This window comes from Bombina bombina, chromosome 7 (assembly GCF_027579735.1).
Source record: "Bombina bombina isolate aBomBom1 chromosome 7, aBomBom1.pri, whole genome shotgun sequence".
In the NCBI taxonomy this organism is placed as follows: Eukaryota; Metazoa; Chordata; class Amphibia; order Anura; family Bombinatoridae; genus Bombina; species Bombina bombina.
The window spans coordinates 156,791,093-156,814,246 of NC_069505.1; the positions used below are offsets into that span (position 1 = coordinate 156,791,093).

Consider the following 23,154-nt stretch of genomic DNA (forward strand, 5'->3'; position numbering starts at 1 on the left):
ATGCCTCGATATCGAGGCATCCTGCAATAACCATTTTTAGCCATCCGGACATTAACGGCTACGTTCGTTGGTGGGTGGGAGCCGGTGTGGGAGGTGGGTGGCAGCCATCGATGGCCTTTGTGATGCGGAGGGAGGCGGGAACGACCTGGGGGACGCGCACCGACGCGCGCACCTGCACGGGGAGGCCGGGCGGGCGCGTGCACGGGGACGGAGCGGGTGGGAACCACTACGCTACAGAAAGTTTTTTGTTAGAAGTGGGGATCAAAGGGGTTAATATATTTATTTGGTGATCAGTTTGGCTGGTGGGGTATTGGACTGTGGGGGGGAAGCTACACTACAGAAACAAATAAAAAAAAAATAATAAAAAAAAAACATTTTTATTTGCAAACTGGGTACTGGCAGACAGCTGCCAGTACCCAAGATGGCCCCAATAAGGCAGAGGGGGAGGGTTAGGGAGCTATTTTGGGGGGATCAGGGAGGTTGGGGGCTAAGGGGGGACCCTACATAGCAGCATATGTAAATATGCTAAAAAAAAAATAATATTTTTTTTTAATACCTTTTATTTAGACTTTCTGCCAGTACTTAAGATGGCGGGGACAATTGTGGGGTGGGGGAGGGAAGGGAGCTGTTTGGGAGGGATCAGGGGGTGGGATGTGTCAGGTGGGAGTCTGATCTCTACACTAAAGCTAAAATTAACCCTGCAAGCTCCCTACAAACTACCTAATTAACCCCTTCACTGCTGGCCATAATACACATGTGATGCGCAGCATTTAGCGGCCTTATAATTACCAAAAAGCAAAGCCAAAGCCATATATGTCTGCTATTTATGAACAAAGGGGATCCCAGAGAAGCATTTACAACCATTTATTCCATAATTTCATGAGTTGTTTGTAAATAATTTCAGTGAGAAACCTAAAGTTTGTGAAAAAACTTGTGAAAAAGTAAAAACATTTTTTTATTTGATCGCATTCGGCGGTGAAATGGTGGCATGAAATATACCAAAATGGGCCTAGATCAATACTTTGGGATGTCTTCTAAAAAAAATATATATACATGTCATTGGATATTCAGAGATTCCTGAAAGATATTAGTGTCCCAATGTAACTAGCGCTAATTTTGAAAAAAGGTGGTTTGGAAATGGCAAAGTGCTACTTGTATTTATGGCCCTATAACTTGCAAAAAAAGCAAAGAACATGTAAACATTGGGTATTTCTAAACTCAGGACAAAATTTAGAAACTATTTAGCATGGGTGTTTTTTGGTGTTTGTAGATGTGTAACAGATTTTGGGGGTCAAAGTTAGAAAAAGTGTGTTTTTTTCCATTTTTTCCTCATATTTTATAATATTTTTATAGTAAATTATAAGATATGATGAAAATAATGGTATATTTTGAAAGTCCATTTAATGGCGAGAAAAACGGTATATAATATGTGTGGGTACAGTAAATGAGTAAGAGGAAAATTACAGCTAAACACAAACACCGCAAAAATGTAAAAATAGCCTTGGTCCCAAACGGACAGAAAATGGAAAAGTGCTGTGGTCATTAAGGGGTTAAATAATAAGGGATGACATCACAATTCTGAGATTGCATCCTGTCTCACAGGGATGATGCACACCAGTCTGGCCATAAAAGGAAGTGCAGGAAATTAGCAGCATCCCCCACAATGCACCATAGTCAGCAAGAGAGGTGAGTAAAATGGCTGCCAGCAGCATATGGCAAACAAAACAGGGAAAAACCCTGACAGTACCCTCCCCTCAATGACCCTTCCCCCGCGGGAGGACAAAAGGCTTATTGGGGAAACGGGCATGGAAAGCACGGAGGAGGGCGGGAGCATGAACATCAGAGGAGGGAACCCAAGAACCCTCCTCCGGACCGTAGCCCCTCCAGTGAACCAAATACTGTTTACGGCCCCTGGACATACGAGAATCAATAATGCTGCTGACCTCATACTCCTCATGGTTGTCAACAAAGATTGGACGGGGACGAGGCAACACAGTGGTAAACCAATGGTTTCAAGAGGGAGACATGAAAAACATTGGAGATGCTCATAGCAGGAGGAAGGTCAAGAGCGTAGGCCACAGGATTAACCCGTCGGGGTATTCGAAAAAGACCAACATAATGGGGAGCCAATTTATTGGAAGGCACACCAAAGGTTCAAGTTACGGGAGGACAGCCAAACTCTCTCACCAACCTGGTAGGAAGGTGCGGGCAGACGCCTACGATCAGCCTGGAACTTTTGGCGCTGCATAGAACGATGAAGGCAATCCTGAATTTGCACCCACGTGGAACAGAGTTGCCGGAGATGCTCCTCCAAAGCCGGAATACCCTGAGACATGAATGAATCGGGCAACAAGGATGGTTGAAACCCATAATTCGCCATGAACGGGGATAACTTGGAGGAAGCATTAATAGCACTGTTGCGAGCAAACTCTGCCCAAGGTAACAGTTCAGACCAATTATTGTGGTGATCTGAAACATAGCAATGGAGGAACTGTTTCAGAGCTTGATTAGACCGTTCCGCAGCCCCATTGGATTGAGGGTGATATGCCGAGGAGAAGGAAAGCTGGATCCCCATTTGAGCACAAAAGGAACGCCAAAATCTGGAGACAAACTGGCTACCCCAGTCTGACACTATCTCCTTGGGTAACCCATGTAAACGAAAAATTGAAGCAAGCTCCTGAGCGGTAGGCAGCTTAATCAAGGGAATGCAATGTGACATTTTAGAAAAACGGTCAACCACCATAAGGATAACGGTATTGTCATTGGAAATAGGGAGCTCAACAATGAAGTCATTGGAAAGATGTGACCAAGGACGCTCACCATTAGCAATAGGTTGAAGAAGACCCACAGGAAGACATCGAGGAGTCTTATTCTGTGCACAAACTGAGCAGGAGGCAACATACGCAGCAACATCAGAATGAAGACCTGGCCACCAGAATTGTTGAGTGACAGGACAAATCATTTGGTTCTTGCCTGGGTGACCTGCAGCTTTAGGATAGTGGTAAGTGTGCAAAAGTTTAGGTCGAAGATTCTCAGGAACAAAACACTTACCACTAGGTTTCTCAGGAGTGCATTGGTTTGTGCAGCCAGAATCTCCTCCCCCAAGGGAGAAGTCAAATTAGTATGTATGGTAGCCAAAATATGATCAGGAGGTATAATAGGAGTAGGTACAGACTCCTCCTTAGACACAGGCGAAAATTGTCGAGAGAGGGCATCAGCCCTAACATTCTTACTACCAGGCAGGTAGGAGACCACATAATTAAAACGAGACAAAAATAGTGCCCATCTGGCCTGTCGGGGCGACAAACGTTTTGCTTTAGATAGATAAGTTAAATTCTTGTGGTCAGTAAGAATGAGCACTGGCACACTAGTACCCTCAAGAAGATGCCTCCATTCCTTGAGTGCCAAAATTATGGCCAGTAATTCCCTGTCGCCAATTTCAAAATTGCACTCTGCTGGAGACAATTTCTTAGAGAAGAAACCACACGGATGCAAGGAACCATCAGGCGTAGGACGTTGAGACAAGAGGGCACCTACTCCAGTCTCAGACGCATCAACTATCATGTCATTAAGACTATCAAATGCCTTAATGGCAGTAGGTGACCAATGGAGTGAATCATTCTCTTTACGGGTCATGTCTGTGATAGGTTTGACCAAGGTTTTTAATAAACTTTCTATAGTAATTGGTGAACCCCAAAAAACGTTGAATAGACCAAAGACCAACTGGACGAGGCTACTGCAGAACTGCAGATAACTTGTCAGGATCCATGGAGAACCCTGCAACAGAGATAACATAACCTAGGAAGGTTACTTGAGTCTGATGGAACTCACATTTCTCGAGTTTACAAAACAGGCTGTTCTCACGTAGTCTCTGAAGAACCCGTGTAACATCAGAACGATGAGCCTCAAGTGTGGGTGAGTGTATGAGGATGTTGTCTAAGTACACCACAACACACTCTTGCAACATATCTCGTTGGACATCATTAATAAATTCCTGAAAAACAGCAGGAGCATTACATAGGCCAAAGGGCATTACAAGATACTCATAATGCCCGCTCCTGGTGTTAAATGCTGTTTTCCATTTGTGGCCCTCCTTAATCCTAACAAGATTGTACTCTCCTCTCAAATCAAGTTTAGTAAAGACTGTAGCTCCCTTGAGGCGGTCGAACAGTTCCGTAATGAGCAGAATAGGGTAAGCATTCTTAATGGTAAGACGATTAAGACCCCTATAATTGATGCATGGTCTTAACTCGCCACCCTTTTTCTTCACAAAGAAGAAGCCAGCCCCTGCAGGAGAGCAGGATTTGCGAATGATCCCCCTCAACAGAGCATCAGCAACATACTACTCCATAGCACAATTGTCTGCAACAGACAGAGGGTACACCCGGCCCCGAGGAGGAATGGCTCCGGGTTGCAGGTCTATGGCACAATCGTAAGACCGGTGAGGAGGCAATGTAACGGCACGCACCTTGTCAAAAATGTCTAGTAACTCTCGGTACTCCTCTGGCAATTGAGATACAGAAGAAGTGCACAAGACTTTAACTGGTTTCCGAACACAAATGGAAATACATTGCGGCGACCACGACAAAATTTCGGACCTGCGCCAGTTGACACTGGGATTGTGCTTTTGGAGCCAGGGATAACCCAGAACAACCGGAAAATGCGGAGAGTTTACAACCTGGAACTGGAGGCTTTCAAAATGGAGAACCCCAACAGCCTTGGACAATGGAGCAGTTTCGTGAATGGGACCTGCCATCAATGGCCTCAATAGCAAGCAGAACGGACCAAGGCAAAACAGGAATGGAATGCTTTAATACAAAAGCACTGTCAATGAAATAGCCTGCAGCACCGGAGTCAACAAAAGCCTGAGTGACTATGGAGGAGTCCACCCAGGAAAGGACAACCGTGACCAAAGGTTTCTCCTTAAAGGGACACTGAACCCAATTTTTTTCTTTTGTGATTCAGATAGAGCATGCAATTTTAAACAACTTTCTAATTTACTCCTATTATCATTTTTTCTTCATTCTCTTGCTATCTTTATTTGAAAAAGAATGCATCTAAGCTTTTTTGGGGTTCAGAACTCTCTGGACAGCACTATTTTATTGGTGGATGAATTTATCCACCAATCAGCAAGAACAACCGAGGTTGTTCACCAAAAATGGGCCGGCATCTAAACTTACATTCTTGCATTTCAAATAAAGATACCAAGAGAATGAAGAAAATTTGATAATTGGAGTAAATTAGAAAGTTGCTTAAAATTTCATGCTGTATCTGAATCACGAAAGAAAAAATTTGGGTTCAGTGTCCCTTAAAGCGGTTCATTGCGGGCTAAAGGTTTCTCCTTAAGCGGTGCTGCGGGCTATTTCATTGACAGTGCTTTTGGGGACGAGGATAAACCACCCAAGGTCTGCACCCGCAAGGACCTTAGGTGTGAGTGTTTCCCGGCTGTGTAGGACAAGACTTCAAAAGGTGACTCTGTAACCCACAATAGAGGCAGAGCCCCTCCCTCTTCCTAAAGGCCCTCTCCGCCGCGGAGAGACGCGTGAATCCCAACTGCATCGGCTCAGCAGTACCTGGTGACTCGGGACCAGGAGGCATGGGAGGAGAGGGAGGTATGGGTGGGAACGAACACGTAGGAGACAATGGAACAGGAGGCTTCCGCAAGCGCTCCTTGAAAGAGGGCCTCTCTCTGAGTCTGATGTCAATTAGGATAAAAAAAAGACACCAATGCCTCGAGATCCTCTGGTAAATCTCTGACAGCAACTTCGTCTTTAATCGCATCAGAGAGCCCATGAAAGAAGGCAGGAACAAGGGCTTCATTGTTCCAACCTACTTCTGCGGCAAGCATACGGAACTCAATAGCATACTGCGCAACAGATCTTGTACCTTGCTGAATGGACATGAGTCGTTTAGCAGCAGAGGAGGAGCGAGCCAGAACATCAAATACCCTTCGAAAGGAGGCCACAAATTCAGGGTAATTTGAAATCACAGGTTTATTCGTCTCCCACAAGGGATTAGCCCAGTCAAGACCTGTGTCAGAGAGTAACGAGATGAGAAATCCCACCTTAGCTCTGTCAGATGGAAACGCCTGAGGTGACATCTCAAAGTAAGTGCTCACCTGGTTCAAAAACCCTCTGCACTGAATAGGATCGCCTCCATATCGCTGAGGTAGAGGTGCAGAACCGGACATGCACCGGGTAAGCATAGGTGCAGCAGTGGAAACAGGAGCAGCCATAACTTGCGGGACACTTTGGTCCAAATGTGCAGTGCGAGTCAGCAGGGTTTGCAGGGCTAGTGCAAATTGATCCAAGCAGTGATCCTGTACATCCATCCTGGAAATGATGGCAGGTAAAGGTGGATAATTAGCACCATCAGGATTCATGGCCTTTGCGTAATGTCAGGATGCCAGAAATCAGACTGAGACGGGAAGTGCAAAAATAATCACACATTTATTAATAGCAAAAAAATAATAAAAAGTCCACAAGTCAAATAACAAGCCAGGAGTCAAAACCAGTGCTGGTAGTCATACGAGCCCAGTCAGGAGCCAAAGCGAATAGTCAGACGAGCTAGAATCAGGAATAAGGAAAACAGCAGAGTCAGGAACAAGCCAGGGATCAGGAACCAGGAAGGATGTCAGGCAGCCAGGTAATACACAGGAACTCTCACAAACAGGTCTGAGACAAGGCAAAGGCAAAGCATACTGAACAGATGTCCTTTAAATAATAAGTGATGACATCACAATTCTGACACTGCATCCTGTCTTACAGGGATGATGTACACCAGTCTGGCCATAAAAGGAAGTGCAAGAAATGAGTAGCATCCCCCACAATGCACCATAGTCAGCAAGAGAGGTGAGTAAAATGGCTGCCAGCAGCACATGGCAAACAAAACAGGGATAAACCCTGGCACTACCTTAATTCCGATTGGCTGATAGAATCCTATCAGCCAATCGGAATTCAAAGGACGCCATCTTGGATGACATCATTTAAAGGAACCTTCATTCTTCAGTTGGATGTCGTTGGAAGAAGATGCTCCGCGTCGGCTAGCTTGAAGATGGACCTGCTCCGGATGGATGAAGATAGAAGATGCCGCCTGGATGAAGACTTCTGCCCATCTGGAGGTCCTCTTCTGCCAGGATCGGATGAAGACTTCTGCCCCTCTGGAGGACCACTTTTGCCCGGTTGGGTGAAGACTTCTCAAGGTAGGGTGATCTTCAAGGGGTTAGTGTTAGGTTTTATTAAGGGGGGATTGGGTGGGTTTTAAAGTAGGGTTGGGTGTGTGTGTTGTGGGTTTTAATGTTGGGGGGGGTATTGTATCAAAAAGCCCTTTTAAGGGCTATTTGTAATTTAGTATAGGGTAGGGATTTTTTTTATTTTAGGGGACTTTTTTATTTTATTAGGGGGATTAGAGTAGGTGTAATTAGTTTAAAATTCTTGTAATTATTTTATTATTTTTTGTAATTTAGTGTTTGTTTTTCGTACTTTAGTTTATTTAATTTAATTGTATTTAATTGTAGTTAGTTTAGGTAATTAATTTAATTATAGTGTAGTGTAATTGTAACTTAGGTTAGGCTTAATTTTACAAATTTTTACTAAATAGTTAATAACTATTTAATAACTATTGTACCTAGCTAAAATAAATACAAACTTGCCTGTAAAATAAAAATAAATCCTAAAATAGTTACAATGTAACTATTAGTTATATTGTAACTATCTTACGGATAGATTTAGAGTTTTGTCGGTAACGACCCGAAAAGCTAACGCCGGCTTTTTTCTGGCCGCACCATAAAAATAACTCTGGTATTGAGAGTCCACATAAAGGCTGCGTTAGGCTCCAAAAAAGGAGCGTAGAGCATATTTAACGCAGCTTCAACTCTCAATACCAGAGTTGCTTACGCAAGCGGCCAGCCTCAAAAACGTGCTCGTGCATGATTCCCCCATAGAAAACAATGGGGCTGTTTGAGCTGAAAAAAAACCAAACACCTGCAAAAAAGCCGCGTTCAGCTCCTAACGCAGCCCCATTGTTTGCTATGGGAAAACACTTCCTACGTCTGCACCTAACACTCTAACATGTACCCCGAGTCTAAACACCCCTAACCTTACACTTATTAACCCCTAATCTGCCGCCCCCGCTATCGCTGACCCCTGCATATTATTATTAACCCCTAATCTGCCGCTTCGTAAACCGCCGCTACCTACGTTATCCCTATGTACCCCTAATCTGCGGCCCTAACATTGCCGACCCCTATATTATATTTATTAACCCCTAATCTGCCCCCCACAAAGTCGCCTCCACCTAACTACACTTATTAACCCCTAATCTGCCGAGCGGACAGCACCGCTATTATTATAAAGTTATTAACCCCTAATCCGCCTCACTAACCCTATAATAAATAGTATTAACCCCTAATCTGCCCTCCCTAACATCGCCGACACCTAACTTCAATTATTAACCCCTAATCTGCCGATTTGAGCTCACCGCTATTCTAATAAATGTATTAACCCCTAAAGCTAAGTCTAACCCTAACACTAACACCCCCCTAAATTAAATATAATTTTAATCTAACGAAATTAATTAACTCTTATTAAATAAATTATTCCTATTTAAAGCTAAATACTTACCTGTAAAATAAATCCTAATATAGCTACAATATAAATTATAATTATATTATAGCTATTTTAGGATTAATATTTATTTTACAGGTAACTTTGCATTTATTTTAACCAGGTACAATAGCTATTAAATAGTTAAGAACTATTTAATAGCTAAAATAGTTAAAATAATAACAAATTTACCTGTAAAATAAATCCTAACCTAAGTTACAATTAAACCCAACACTACACTATCATTAAATTAATTAAATAAAATATCTACAATTACCTACAATTAAACCTAACACTACACTATCAATACATTTATTAAATACAATATCTACAAATAACTACAATGAAATAAACTAACTAAAGTACAAAAAATAAAAAAGAACTAAGTTACAAAAAATAAAAAAATATTTACAAACATAAGGAAAATCTTACAACAATTTTAAACTAATTACACCTACTCTAAGCCCCCTAATAAAATAACAAAGACCCCCAAAATAAAAAATGCCCTACCCTATTCTAAATTACTAAAGTTCAAAGCTCTTTTACCTTACCAGCCCTGAACAGGGCCCTTTGCGGGGCATGCCCCAAGAAGTTCAGCTCTTTTGCCTGTAAAAAAAAACATACAATACCCCCCCCCAACATTACAACCCACCACCCACATACCCCTAATCTAACACAAACCCCCCTTAAATAAACCTAACACTAAGCCCTTGAAGATCATCCTACCTTGTCTTCACCTCACCGGGTATCACACCGATCCGTCCTGGCTCCGATATCTTCATCCAACCCAAGCGGGGGCTAGACATCCACTGAAGAAGTCCAGAAGAGGGTCCAAAGTCTTCATCCTATCCGGGAAGAAGAGTAGATCCGGACCGGCAACCATAATCTTCCAAGCGGCATCTTCTATCTTCATCCGATGAGGACCGGCTCCATCCTGAAGACCTCCACCGCGGACCCATCTTCATCCTGCGACGTCCAACTGAAGAATGACGGTTCCTTTAAGGGACGTCATCCAAGATGGCGTCCCTCGAATTCCGATTGGCTGATAGGATTCTATCAGCCAATCGGAATTAAGGTAGGAATATTCTGATTGGCTGATGGAATCAGCCAATCAGAATCAAGTTCAATCCGATTGGCTGATCCAATCAGCCAATCAGATTGAGCTCGCATTCTATTGGCTGTTCCGATCAGCCAATAGAATGCAAGCTCAATCTGATTGGCTGATTGGATCAGCCAATCGGATTGATCTTGATTCTGATTGGCTGATTCCATCAGCCAATCAGAATATTCCTACCTTAATTCCGATTGGCTGATAGAATCCTATCAGCCAATCGGAATTCGAGGGACGCCATCTTGGATGACGTCCCTTAAAGGAACCGTCATTCTTCAGTTGGACGTCGCAGGATGAAGATGGGTCCGCGGTGGAGGTCTTCAGGATGGAGCCGGTCCTCATCGGATGAAGATAGAAGATGCTGCTTGGAAGATGATGGTTGCCGGTCCGGATCTACTCTTCTTCCCGGATAGGATGAAGACTTTGGAGCCTCTTCTGGACCTCTTCAGCCGCCGGAAGATGGATCGCCAGCCCCCGCTTGGGTTGGATGAAGATTTTGGAGCCAGGACGGATCGGTGAACCTGGTATGGTGAAGACAAGGTAGGATGATCTTCAGGGGCTTAGTGTTAGGTTTATTTAAGGGGGGTTTGGGTTAGATTAGGGGTATGTGGGTGGTGGGTTGTAATGTTGGGGGGGGTATTGTATGGGTTTTTTTTACAGGCAAAAGAGCTGAATTCTCTGGGGCATGCCCCGCAAAGGGCCCTGTTCAGGGCTGGTAAGGTAAAAGAGCTTTGAACTTTAGTAATTTAGAATAGGGTAGGGCATTTTTTTATTAGGGGGCTTAGAGTAGGTGTAATTAGTTTAAAATTGTTGTAATATTTTTCTTATGTTTGTAAATATTTTTTTATTTTTTGTAACTTAGTTCTTTTTTATTTTTTGTACTTTAGTTAGTTTATTTCATTGTAGTTATTTGTAGGTATTGTATTTAATTTATTTATTGATAGTGTAGTGTTAGGTTTAATTGTAGGTAATTGTAGGTATTTTATTTAATTAATTTATTGATAGTGTAGTGTTATTTTTAATTGTAACTTAGGTTAGGATTTATTTTACAGGTAAATTTGTAATTATTTTAACTATTTTAGCTATTAAATAGTTCTTAACTATTTAATAGCTATTGTACCTGGTTAAAATAAATACAAAGTTACCTGTAAAATAAATATTAATCCTAAAATAGCTATAATATAATTATAATTTATGTTGTAGCTATATTAGGATTTATTTTACAGGTAAGTATTTAGCTTTAAATAGGAATAATTTATTTAATAAGAGTTAATTAATTTTGTTAGATTAAAATTATATTTAACTTAGGGGGGTGTTAGTGTTAGGGTTAGACTTAGCTTTAGGGGTTAATACATTTATTAGAATAGCGGCGAGATTCGGTCGGCAGATTAGGGGTTAATAATTGAAGTTAGGTGTCGGCGATGTTAGGGAGGGCAGGTTAGGGGTTAATAAATATAATATAGGGGTCGGCGGTGTTAGGGGCAGCAGATTAGGGGTACATAGCTATAATGTAGCTGGTGGCTCTTTGCGGTCGGCAGATTAGGGGTTAATTATTGTAGGTAGGTGGCGGCGACGTTGTGGGGGGCAGGTTAGGGGTTAATAAATATAATATAGGGGTCGGCGATGTTAGGGCAGCAGATTAGGGGTACATAGGGATAATGTAGCTGGCGGCGGCGTGCGGACGGCAGATTAGGGGTTAATAAGTGTAGGTAGCTGGCGGCGACGTTGTGGGAGGCAGATTAGGGGTTAATAAATATAATATAGGGGTCGGCGGTGTTAGGGGCAGCAGATTAGGGGTACATAAGGATAACGTAGTTGGCGGTCGGCAGATTAGGGGTTAAAAAATGTAATCGAGTTGCGGCGATGTGGGGGGACCTCGGTTTAGGGGTACATAGGTAGTTTATGGGTGTTAGTGTACTTTAGAGTACAGTAGTTAAGAGCTTTATAAACCGGCATTAGCCCAGAAAGCTCTTAACTACTGACTTTTTTCTGCGGCTGGAGTTTTGTCGTTAGATTTCTAACGCTCACTTCAGACACGACTCTAAATACCGGAGTTAGAAAAATCCCATTGAAAAGATAGGATACGCAATTAACGTAAGGGGATCTGCGGTATGGAAAAGTCGCGGCTGAAAAGTGAGCGTTAGACCTTTTTTTGAGTGACTCCAAATACCGGAGTTAGCCTAAAACCAGCATTAGGAGCCTCTAACGCTGGTTTTCACGGCTACCGCCAAACTCTAAATCTAGGCCTTAGGGTTTATTTTACAGGTAAGTATTTAGTTTTAAATAGGAATAATTTATTTAATTATAGTAATTTTATTTAGATTATTTAAAATTATATTTAAGTTAGAGGGGGGGTTAGGGTTAGACTTAGGTTTAGGGGTTAATATATTTATTATAGTGGCGGCGACATTGGGGACGGCAGATTAGGGGTTAATAAGTGTAGGTAGGTGGCGACGACATTGGGGGTGGCAGATTAGGGGTTAATAAATATAATGTAGGGTTTGGCGATGTTGGGGGCAGCAGAGAAGGGGTTCATTAGTATAATGTAGGTGGCGGCGGTGTCTGGAGCGGCAGATTAGGGGTTAATAATATAATGTAGGTGGCGACAATGTTGGGGACAGCAGATTAGGGGTTTATAAGTGTAAGATTAGGGGTGTTTAGACTCGGGGTTCATGTTAGGGTGTTAGGTGTAAACGTAAAATGTATTTCCCCATAGGAATCAATGGGGCTGCGTTAGGAGCTGAACGCTGCTTTTTTGCAGGTGTTTTTTTTTTCAGCCGATTCTGCCCCATTGATTCCTATGTGGAAATCGTGCACAAGCACGTTTAGCCAGCTCGCCACTACCGTAAGCAGCGCTGGTATTGAGGTGAGATGTGGAGCTAAATTTTGCTCTCTGCTCACTTTTTTGCGGCTAACGCCGGTTTTAAAAAATCCTGTAATACCAGCATTGTTTGTAGGTGAGCGGTGAGCATAAACTAAGCGTTAGCACCGCAAGTTTTACCGGCAAAAACTCGTAATCTAGCCGCTAGTCTATTTTCAAGCACTTGAATGTATGTACTGACACTTTTGATAAAAAACATTCTTTTAAAAAAAAGTTATTTTCATGAAAGTCTTGCCTTGTTTATATTCTATTCTTCACGGTTCTTCCTAAAATAATCACTACTATTAAATATACAACTAAAAATAAGTACATGATAAACCATTTGTGTGGCCTTCATGAAGTCTGTAGGACCATATAAAGACTTTATAGGAGTTTTTTTTATCAAATTGTCCCCATCCAACATGAAAACAAATCCTCCAGCATTCTTCTATCCATGACACTATTGGATCTCCTTTTATAACTATAACTATGTAATTAACTATAAAATGAATCATATCCATGGTTCTCTTAACTACTTAGCAGTAACTTGAAAAAAAAGTTAAAAGTAATATCAGCTATATATCATAAACTGATTTAATCTTGTTTGGGGATGATGACGATAAAGCCCTTTATGTCCATATTTGCAAAACTAGATTAAACAGGACATTATTTTTGGAGCCAATGATGTACTGGATAAAGGTTTGACTAAATGTATGGCTCCGTCTACCTTCCTCGTGTTGGCCATGTTACTGGAATAGATCTTATCTAGAGAGATACATTGGATATTTTTCATATAAATAAAGTGAGGTTACTTTAAGGGGATGACCCTATGAAGTTGTCTATGTAGTTTTGTGGTTAATTTGGCTCTACAAGTCAACTGGAACACTGAGCTGATTAAACCATTTGTTGTGGTACCAAAGTTAATTTTAATCCTGAATCAAGTAATACCAGTTTGGATCTTAATCAGAAACAAAACTTTACTATACTTAAGAAATAAGTTACACCACAATCCCAATTTTGTATAAGTCGTTGTATAAGTACATTCCGGCCACATGGATTTTAGTTTCTTATAATGCACAACCATAGCTAAATTTATTAGATCACTGTTAGACTACCTCTTAATTAATGTATTTTTATGAGAAACTGTCTCATATGAAAACTATTAGAAGACAGTTTATGGCTTGCATATGTTGATGCATATTTCTAGATGTCTGTAAGTGATTTATCTATATCAAAATAAATTTTCTTGTAGTTAGGGACATATGGTCAAGTTATTGAAAGCTTAGTATCAACAATAGATATAGGTGCATATTTCCCACATAACCCTTTATTTGCAGTCTTGAACTATAGTTTTATTAAAAATGTATGTTAGGGAGCTAGTGTACCTACCGGTGAAGCATCTGTCCTAGATTATTCTTCATCTGGAAATAAAGGCATATACAACACCATTAGAGAGAAAGGTCCTGTAAAAAAATTGATAATTCACTCATGTAATAGATACCACACTACATTAAGTGGAGACATTTATAGAAAGGTTAACAAAGCATAATCTGTTACAATGACCAACATGTCCTTCTTTGGTATAAGTGACCATACCATAGAATACAGTAAAGATTCCCAGGGCTCGGAAAATCCCAGAAGCTCTTTCACATTAAATCTGTAGCCCTACTATATTAATGCATTTATTTGGCTGTAATATTGTCTAAAACCCCTCATATAGGAAGTGTGATTTGGTTTATGGATCATCATAATGTGAATTTTACTTGATCATTTTACTTCAAATTTGAGGGTTTTCATGTATTGTAAGTCAGAACTAAACTGCCACATTTGGTGACTTTTTTTGCTTACATAAACATTAAAGGAATATGAAACCCAAAAATGTTCTTTTGTGACTCAGACAGCGCATACCATTTTAAAAAAAGTTTTCAACTGACTTCTATTATAAAATTTGCTTCTTTCCCATGATATTCTGTGTTGAAGGGATACCTTGGTATGCATCTGGAGCACTACATGGCAAGAAATAGTGCTGCCATCTAGTGCTCTTGCAAATGGATAACATTCTTGCAAAACTGCTGCCATATACTGCTCCAGAAATGTGCTGGTTCCTAAGCATACTTCCCTGCCTTTCAACTACAGATACCAAAAGAACAAAGAAAAAACATAAATTATGCTTACCTGATAATTTCATTTCCATCTGTATGAGGAGAGTCCGTGGACTCTCCTCATACAGATGGAAATTAAATTATCAGGTAAGCATAATGTATGTTTTCCATCTTAATATAAGGAAAGTCCACAGCTTCATTTATTACTTGTGAGAAACAAATACCCAAGTTCTAGAGGACACTGAATGAAAAAAACGGGAGGGCAAAAGAGAGGCGGACCCTATTCTGAGGGCACCACAGCCTGCAAAACCTTTCTTCCAAAAGCTGCTTTCGCCGAAACAAAAACATCAAATTTGTAAAACTTTGAAAAAGTATGTAAGGAGGACCAGGTAGCCACAGCTCTAGTTGAGTGAGCCGTAATCCTCTGAGGAGGCTTATTTCCCGCTGTCTCATAAGCCAAGCGAATCATGCTCCTCAGCCAAAAGATAGGGAAGTGTAAGAAGCCTTATGCCCCTTGCGCTTCCCCGAATAGACAACAAACAATACTGAAGTCTGTCTAAAATCCTTCGTAGCCTGAAGATAGAATTTCAAAGCTCAACCCAAATCCAAATTATGAAGTAACCGTGCCTTCGAAGAAGAAGGATTAGGACACAAGGAAGGAACCACAATCTCCTGATTGATGTTGCGATCAGAAACAACCTTGGGGAGAAAACAGACCCAGTGCGAAGAACAGCCTTATCAGCATGAAAAAACAGGTAAGGAGGCTCACATTGCAAAGGGTCACATTTGACTCAGATCTTTCTTTCACTCCTCACATTCAGTCATTGGCTAAAGCCTGCCACTTCCACCTTAAAAACATCTTTAAAATTAGACACTTCCTTACACAAGACACAACTGAGATTTTAATCCACTCTCTCATTCTCTCCCACCTCGATTACTGCAACTCTGTCCTTTCTGGTCTCCCCACCTACTGCCTAGCTCCTTTACAATCCATAATGAATGCCTCTGCCAGACTCATCTTCCTTACATGTCACTCTTCATCTGCTGCACCTCTCTGCCAATCCCTTCACTGGCTTCCTCTTGACTCTAGGATCAAACACAAAATTCTCATTCTGACATACAAAGCCCTCAACTGCACTGCTGACCCCTATATCTCAGACCTTGTCTCCAGATACTCTCCCTCCAGTCCCCTTCGCTCTGCTCACGACCTCCTACTCTCCTCCTCTCTTGTCACCTCATCACACTCCCATTTACAGGACTTCTCCAGACTGGCTCCCATCTTGTGTAACTCTCTGCCTTGCTCCACAAGACTCTCTTCTAGTTTTAAAAGCTTCATGTGCTCCCTAAAGACTGTACTGTTCACAGATGCATACAACCTACGCTAAGCTTTCTTTATACCAGTTCCTCTCATCCATCGCTATCCCCTGAACCCCCTTAGCATGTAAGCCTTAGAGTCCAGCTGTTTGTTTATCACCTTCTTAAGAGCTGACTACAACAGTGCTCTTGGCAGGGCTCTCTACCCATTTGATCCCTATAATTGTTTTGTTGCACTCCGCCTTTGTTAATAGTGCTGCGGAATCTGTTGGTGCTCTACAAATAACCAATAATAATAATAATAAGTAGGTCCTTCATACCTTATGATAGATGCTTCCGGTGATTGGCTTCCTAGCTTGAATGAGAGTATCAATCACACTCTTAGAAAAAACCCTCTTGGCTAGGACTAAGCATTCAATTTCCATGCAGTCAGCCTCAGAGTATCTAGATTTTGATACACAAAGGGACTCTGCGACAGGGTAACCTCCATGGAGGACACGATGACATCCCCACCAGATCCGCAAACCACATCCTTCGTGGCCATGATGGAGCAATCAGAGCAATCAGAATAGTCAAAGCTTGCTCCTGTTTTATGTGGGCCACTACTCAAGGAAGAAGTGGTAACGGTGGAAATATGTAGACCAGGTTGAACCCCCAAGGCACTGCTAAGGCATCTTTCAGTTCTGCCTGGGGATCCCTTGAAGTTGAGTCTGGATGCCATGAGATCTATCTCCGGTGTCCCCCATCTGATGCAAATCTCCGCAAACACCTCGGGGTGAAGAGACCATTCCCCCAGATGAAACGATTGTCTGCTGAGAAAATCCGCTTCCCAGTTTTCCACACCCGGAATGTGGATCGCTGACAGCGAACAGTTGTAGGTCTCCACCCATTCCAGAATCCAAAATACTTCCCTCATGGCTATGGAGCTTCTCGTTCCCCCCTGATGGTTGATGTAAGCCACTGAAGTAATGTTGTCCAACTGGAATCTGATGAACTGGGACAAACCCAGGAGCGGCCAAGTCCTCAGAGTGTTGAAGATCGCTCGAAGTTCCAGGATGTTGATCAGAAGAAGTGACTCCTCTTGATTCCACCTGCCCTGTGCCTTCCTGGCACCCCAAAAAGCGCCCCATCCTGAGAGGCCCGTGTCCGTAGTCACAATACCCCAGGATGGTCACAAGAAGGATGTCCCCTGGGACAGCCGATTTGGACCGAGCCTTCAAGTGATGGATTCTCTCTCTCTCTCTCTGGAACATAGTTGACCAGGTGGGTATACCATAACCTCCTCACAATAAACACAGGCATTAGATCTAGGCAAAGATGGAGTACCCTCTATCAGAGTCCTCCATAGCTTGCGCCTTTAATATGTACTACAGAAAAAATATAAATGGCACCTTTATACCTCCAATGGCCGGGGCACTCACCACCTCCTATGACCAAGGCCCACAGAGAAACCGCTTTGTCTCCTGCAACCAATGGTCAGGAAACAGGAAGATATGGGGGCCACACCCAGTCACATGGAGTGCCATGCAGGACCGCCCCTGCAGCCGAGAAAAAACGTGCCAAACTAAAACAGACTGCGCAGTTAATCAAAAACAAAGGAAGAACCTGACTGTTCACACATTGCCAGAGCCACATCTCACACATGTCGCAGCAAAAAACACAATCAAGTAATCATGTATAAATCCCCACCTGTTCAATAATCTCCTCCCGGAGATATTAACCCTTGATTCTTTACAGATAAAAGAAGTCAAACTGTGACCCTGTCTTCTTGCGTTATCATAAATGTATAAAATGAAACGATCTTACCAGAATCTATGCCGTGGAACAGGAACATGGCCTCTCAAGTTTGACAGTGCTGTAGCATCGCCTCTGACATGAACTTGAGTGGTAGAAAGCAGGCAGTGAAACTCATTAACGCTGATTGCTTAAGGAGCTATTAATACAAGTTGGGATGGTTTCGCAGAAAGACTCTCCTTGCATCTATGGACTTTAACTTTCATCCATGCTCTCACTGAGAGGCTGTCAGGACTACTTAAAACTCCAGTCCCATCTTGTAGAGTACTACCCTCCATAAGAGACTACTCTGTAAACTTCCGACACTTCTCTACCATCCACCTGTGGCGAAAGGCAAAGAATGGCTGGGGGATGAGGGGAGTGGGGGAGGTGTTTAAGCCTTTGGCTGGGGTGTCTTTGCCTCTTCCTGGTGGCCAGGTTCTGTATTTCCTACAAGTAATGAATGAAGTTGTGGACTCTCCTCATATTAAGATGGAAACATGATAATAGAAGTATATTAGAAAATTGTTTTAAAATTGCATACTCTATCTGAAACAAGAAAGAAAAAAATAGGTTTCTTATCCCTTTAACTTGCAGACATATATAAAACAAATTGTGCCCAAGATCATCTATCAAATGTATTGGTACCTTTTTTGTTTCTAACCATTCATTTTCATTTCAGAACACCAGTACTGGGGCAGTGACCTGCAGATACCCACCATGTCTTATGAAGATGTGCTCTGTAATGATCACAGTGCCTACCAATGGCTGTGCACTCTTAGAAGAGTGGGAATTGTTCTTCTAGAAGGTGCTCCGGCTACACAAGGGGAATTGGTTAGACTTGGCAAGAGGATTGGATTCATGAAGCTAACATTTTATGGGTAAGTGTATACTTCTTTCGGGGGGGGGGGGTTCTACCAGTGGGTGCGTATTACAGATTCTGATTGATTTATGGGAATCATTTCAATATATGATATCACTGACTGACATAAACTTGTCTTCTCCAGCCACCAGTTGCTTATAGCAAATGAAGAGTTATTTGGGATACTAGGTGCCCCATTCACTATTGTAGCAATATCGGTTATCATAGGTACCAGCTGCCTTTGTTACAAAGCTCCCAACTGTCATGCTCTGCCTTAGATCCAAAATAACTCCACCTCCTAGTTCTGTTTTTTACAATCACAGAGTGGGAGATGCATGTTGTTAGAAGTGCAAAGTGGGTTAGACTCACCCTAGGTTACAACATTAATACAATTAAGCTATTATTATAAATTGAAAAGATTAGGAGCCACTGAACAACTCTAGATTTAATGATTTTAGACGAATGCTTCCTATAACTGTCAGAGAAACTGCAGTGCATGAATTTTTAGGACAATCTGTTGCTCTTCCTAGATCTGTTGATTCCTAGTAATGTCTGGAGATATGAAATCTGCATCACTTTACAAATAAACAGCAATAATAATAATAATAATTTGTGCAACTACCACTTCTAATTGGTTGAGGAGCAGCTTCCAAGCATCACTTTAGCTTTGTGTGTAGCTCCCAATTCGAGAGGGTTAAACACCATAGCGTTTGATGCCAATCTTTCCAGTTCGATAGCAGGAAAAAGGGGTTGTCTGTTTTTTTTATAATCAAAATGATCACAATCTTCTCAAGTCAAACACAGCTGAGCTCTATAACTGCCACAAGATTCAATCTCCATTTCCCCACAACTGCACCCTTAAGGAAATATAATGGCTTTTGATAAACAAACTCTGGAATTAATACACCAAACAAAACAACGCGCAAATCTAAAATGGTGGTTTCATGCTATTTTTACCTAACAACACATCCATATCACCTCAACAGCCAATTGGAAACATTGACTACATGACAAACATGCAGCATGGCTCCTATCAGGTAGTACTTATTTTTTTGTGGGTTTATGGGGTCTTTGTGTTGCAATTGGATATAGTGGTGCTTTTTATTAAAATAACTTTTAAATGTCATTTACTGAAATGTATACATTAGAATTGATATCCATATTCATTTCCCAACTGGGGATATATTGCAGAAATATTTGATTTATGTTTTTATATTTAAATTTTATTTTGCACAAATCTATTGCTATAAATAAATAAAATTAGCTGTTGGCATGGGCTGATCCATCTTTTTTTCTGGTCTGAGCAGGTGCAGATCATTGGCCAACGTGTGACATAATTCAATCTGTAGGTGATGAGCAATTATCAAGTGCCTTTGGCTGTTGAATTCAATATGCCAATGTTGTGGTCGATATTTAGCCAGAAACTTGTGGTCAGATTTCCAAAGTCAATGCTGTCCAAGTGTCCATGCATCCTAAGGGTTAATTCTCTAGGGTCAGTAATGCAAAAATGATACACTCTCACAAATTACAGCACGTGCATTATAATGTCCCTTTAAACTCTTCTCTGCCAGAGAGGGCTATGATAGTTAATATGCACATATCACAGAATGAAAAACACAGATGTAGTCTCTCAGATAAGTGACTGCACTCGCTATTGCTACTGTTCAACACTGACGTACAAATATTTCCATTCACTTTGCCAATGAAAACACTAACAATAGGGTCATCAGCAAGTCTAATTTCTTTTGGGAATTCAAGTTATGTAGATATCATCTGACAGAGTCCAGATGTCAGAAATATGCTATACCTGAATATTTTGGTTATAGGGCAGCTGACAAGTACAATGTGTCATTATTGTCTATATTAAAGTTTTCTATATTTCTTTATGTAATTCCTTTACTGCTGCTGCTGCTGTAATGTATTTTATAACAATGTATTGCAGCTCTCTGCAACTGGAGTTATACTGATGCCATAAATCCTCTCTTGGCATTCTGTGCTGTGTCCCTACCTTCAAACTTCAATTCAGGATAATTTTTTCACCTTTTGGCAGTGACAAGATGCCACATTGCATTTCTAAAACAAATAAAAAAAAAAGACTAAAAATATATTAGGATTTGTATATTGGATATACTGTAGTTGAGCAGGTCCAAAACACACACACATATATATATAAAACAAGAGTATTGCATTGAGCAATGATACTATATCCCAAAGTAAGTTTTTTTTAAGTGTATAGAATATGCAGGCTCAGGTACATTCCCATACAGGAAATGGAGGGAGGCATTATACAGCAAAAGCAGGCAAGATAAGTGTATACTGCAATGTTGTTTTATTTTCCTAAAAAGGGACGTTATCCAACTGTAGCATATTTGGAAAAACCGACTATAAAAATATCACATAACCATCTCCATGTAAAAAAGAAGCTATTTTATCTACACATTTTCTCAGTAGCCATAACCTAAAGTAAAATAATTTTAATCATCTAGCAGGATGCTTGTACTTGCAAGGAAGCGTTCATCTGTAATATTTCCTTCCTGGCTGCATTGTGTAAGTTTTTTTTAACACAGTACATCCAGAGCAAAGTGCTGTTTGAAGAGAATAGTCAAATATAGAGCAGTGCTGCAATGCAGTAGTGCATTTATTGTTGACTGGCTCTCAGGGATTTTTTACAACCCCGTCCCCTAGTCTTTCCCGGGCTGCAGAGCTGTAAATTCTGAATGTAAGATGTTCTTGTTAGCAATGCACCTTTTTATTACAACATGTCAACCTTTTAATTATGTTGTGTTAGACCAAGAGAAAAAGAAACAAAATGATTCAAGACATTTAAAAACATAGGGCGCGATCCGATATACGGCGCAGGTTTCGGCGCAAGCCTCGAAACCTGCGCCGCCCGTAGTTTCAGCTCGCAACTAGAGCTATCTCATATACGGCTCCGTCAGATGCTAAAGTGCCGTAAGTCTGACAAACTAGCGATGTCCAGAAATCTGCGTAAGTACAAATTTCTGGAGTCGCCAGTGACTTACGGCACTTTAGAAACTGCCGCCGCATAAAAAACCTGACTAAGTTATTAAATCTCCAGTTACTGTCTAACATGCCTCCCAAACATAGCCCGACACGTATACCCCTCTATCCGCAATCCCCCCTCTCACTCCTAACAATAAATGTATTAACCCCTAAACCGCCGCTCCCGGACCCCGCCGCCAGCTACATTATCTATATTACCCCTAATGTGAGCCCCCTACATCGCTGCCAGCTACATTAACTATATTACCCCCTTATGTGAGCCCCCTACACCGCCGCCTGCTACATTATCTATATTACCCCCTAATGTGAGCCCCCTACACCGCCGCTAGCTACATTATCTATGTTACCCCCTAATCTGACCCCCCTACACCGCCGCAAGCTATATTATCTATATTACCCCCTAATGTGAGCACCCTACCCCCCCGCTAGCTATATTATCTATATGACCCCCTAATCGGACCCCCCTACACCGCCGCTAGCTATATCAAATGTTTTACCCCCTAATGTGAGCCCCCTACCCCGCCGCCACCTATTTAAACTATATTAACCCCTAATATGATCCCCCTACACCACCGCCACCTATATTAAATTAATTAACCCCTAAAATACTAAAATATCCCTACCACTAAACCTAAGTCTAACCCTACAAATAGCCCTGAAAAGGTCTTTTTGCGTGGCATTACCCCAAAGTAACCAGCTCTATTGCCAGCCCTTAAAAGGGCTTTTTGCGGGGCATTGTCACAAAGTAATCAGCTCTTTTGCCTGTAATCTAAATCCCCCTACACCGCCGCCACCTATATTAAATGTATTAACCCCTAATCTAATCCCCCTACACCGCCGCCACCTATATTAAAATTATTAACCCCTAATCTAATCCCCCTACACCGCCGCCACCTATATTAACTATATTAACCCTAATTATATTAGTTAATATAGTTATTATGTTATATATATATTAACTATATTACCCCTATCTAACTCTAACACCCCTAACTTAATTATTATTAAAATAAATCTAAATAATATTAATAATATTAACTAAATTATTCCTATTTAAATCTAAATACTTACCTATAAAATAAACCCTAAGATAGCTACAATATAATTAATATTTACATTTTAGCTATTTTACGGTTTATACTTATTTTACAGGTAACTTGGTATTTATTTTAACTAGGTACAATAGCTATTAAATAGTTAATAACTATTTAATAGCTACCTAGTTAAAATAATTACCAATTTACCTGTAAAATAAATCCTAACCTAAGTTACAAATACACCTGCATTATCAATAAATTAAATAAACTACAAATATCTAAACTAAAATACAATTAAATACATTAAACTAAATTACAAAAAAAACAAACACTAAATTACAAAAAATAAAAAAGATTACAAGAATTTTAAGATACTTACACCTAATCTAAGCCCCTAATAAAATAATAAAGCCCCCCAAAATAAATAAAATGTCTTACCCTATTCTAAATTAAAAAGTAACCAACTCT

General features: G+C 41.0%; 1 protein-coding gene across 2 annotated transcripts in view; it reads left to right on the plus strand.

Annotated features, from left to right (window-relative positions):
• BBOX1 (gamma-butyrobetaine hydroxylase 1) overlaps nucleotides 1–23,154 on the plus strand; it is a 268,381-nt gene that overhangs the window by 130,907 nt on the left and 114,320 nt on the right. For both annotated transcript variants that reach the window (XM_053720388.1, XM_053720389.1), the window contains exon 4: nucleotides 18,446–18,644. In XM_053720388.1, coding sequence (XP_053576363.1) covers nucleotides 18,446–18,644 — 199 coding nt within the window. The remainder of the gene's footprint in view (nucleotides 1–18,445; nucleotides 18,645–23,154) is intronic.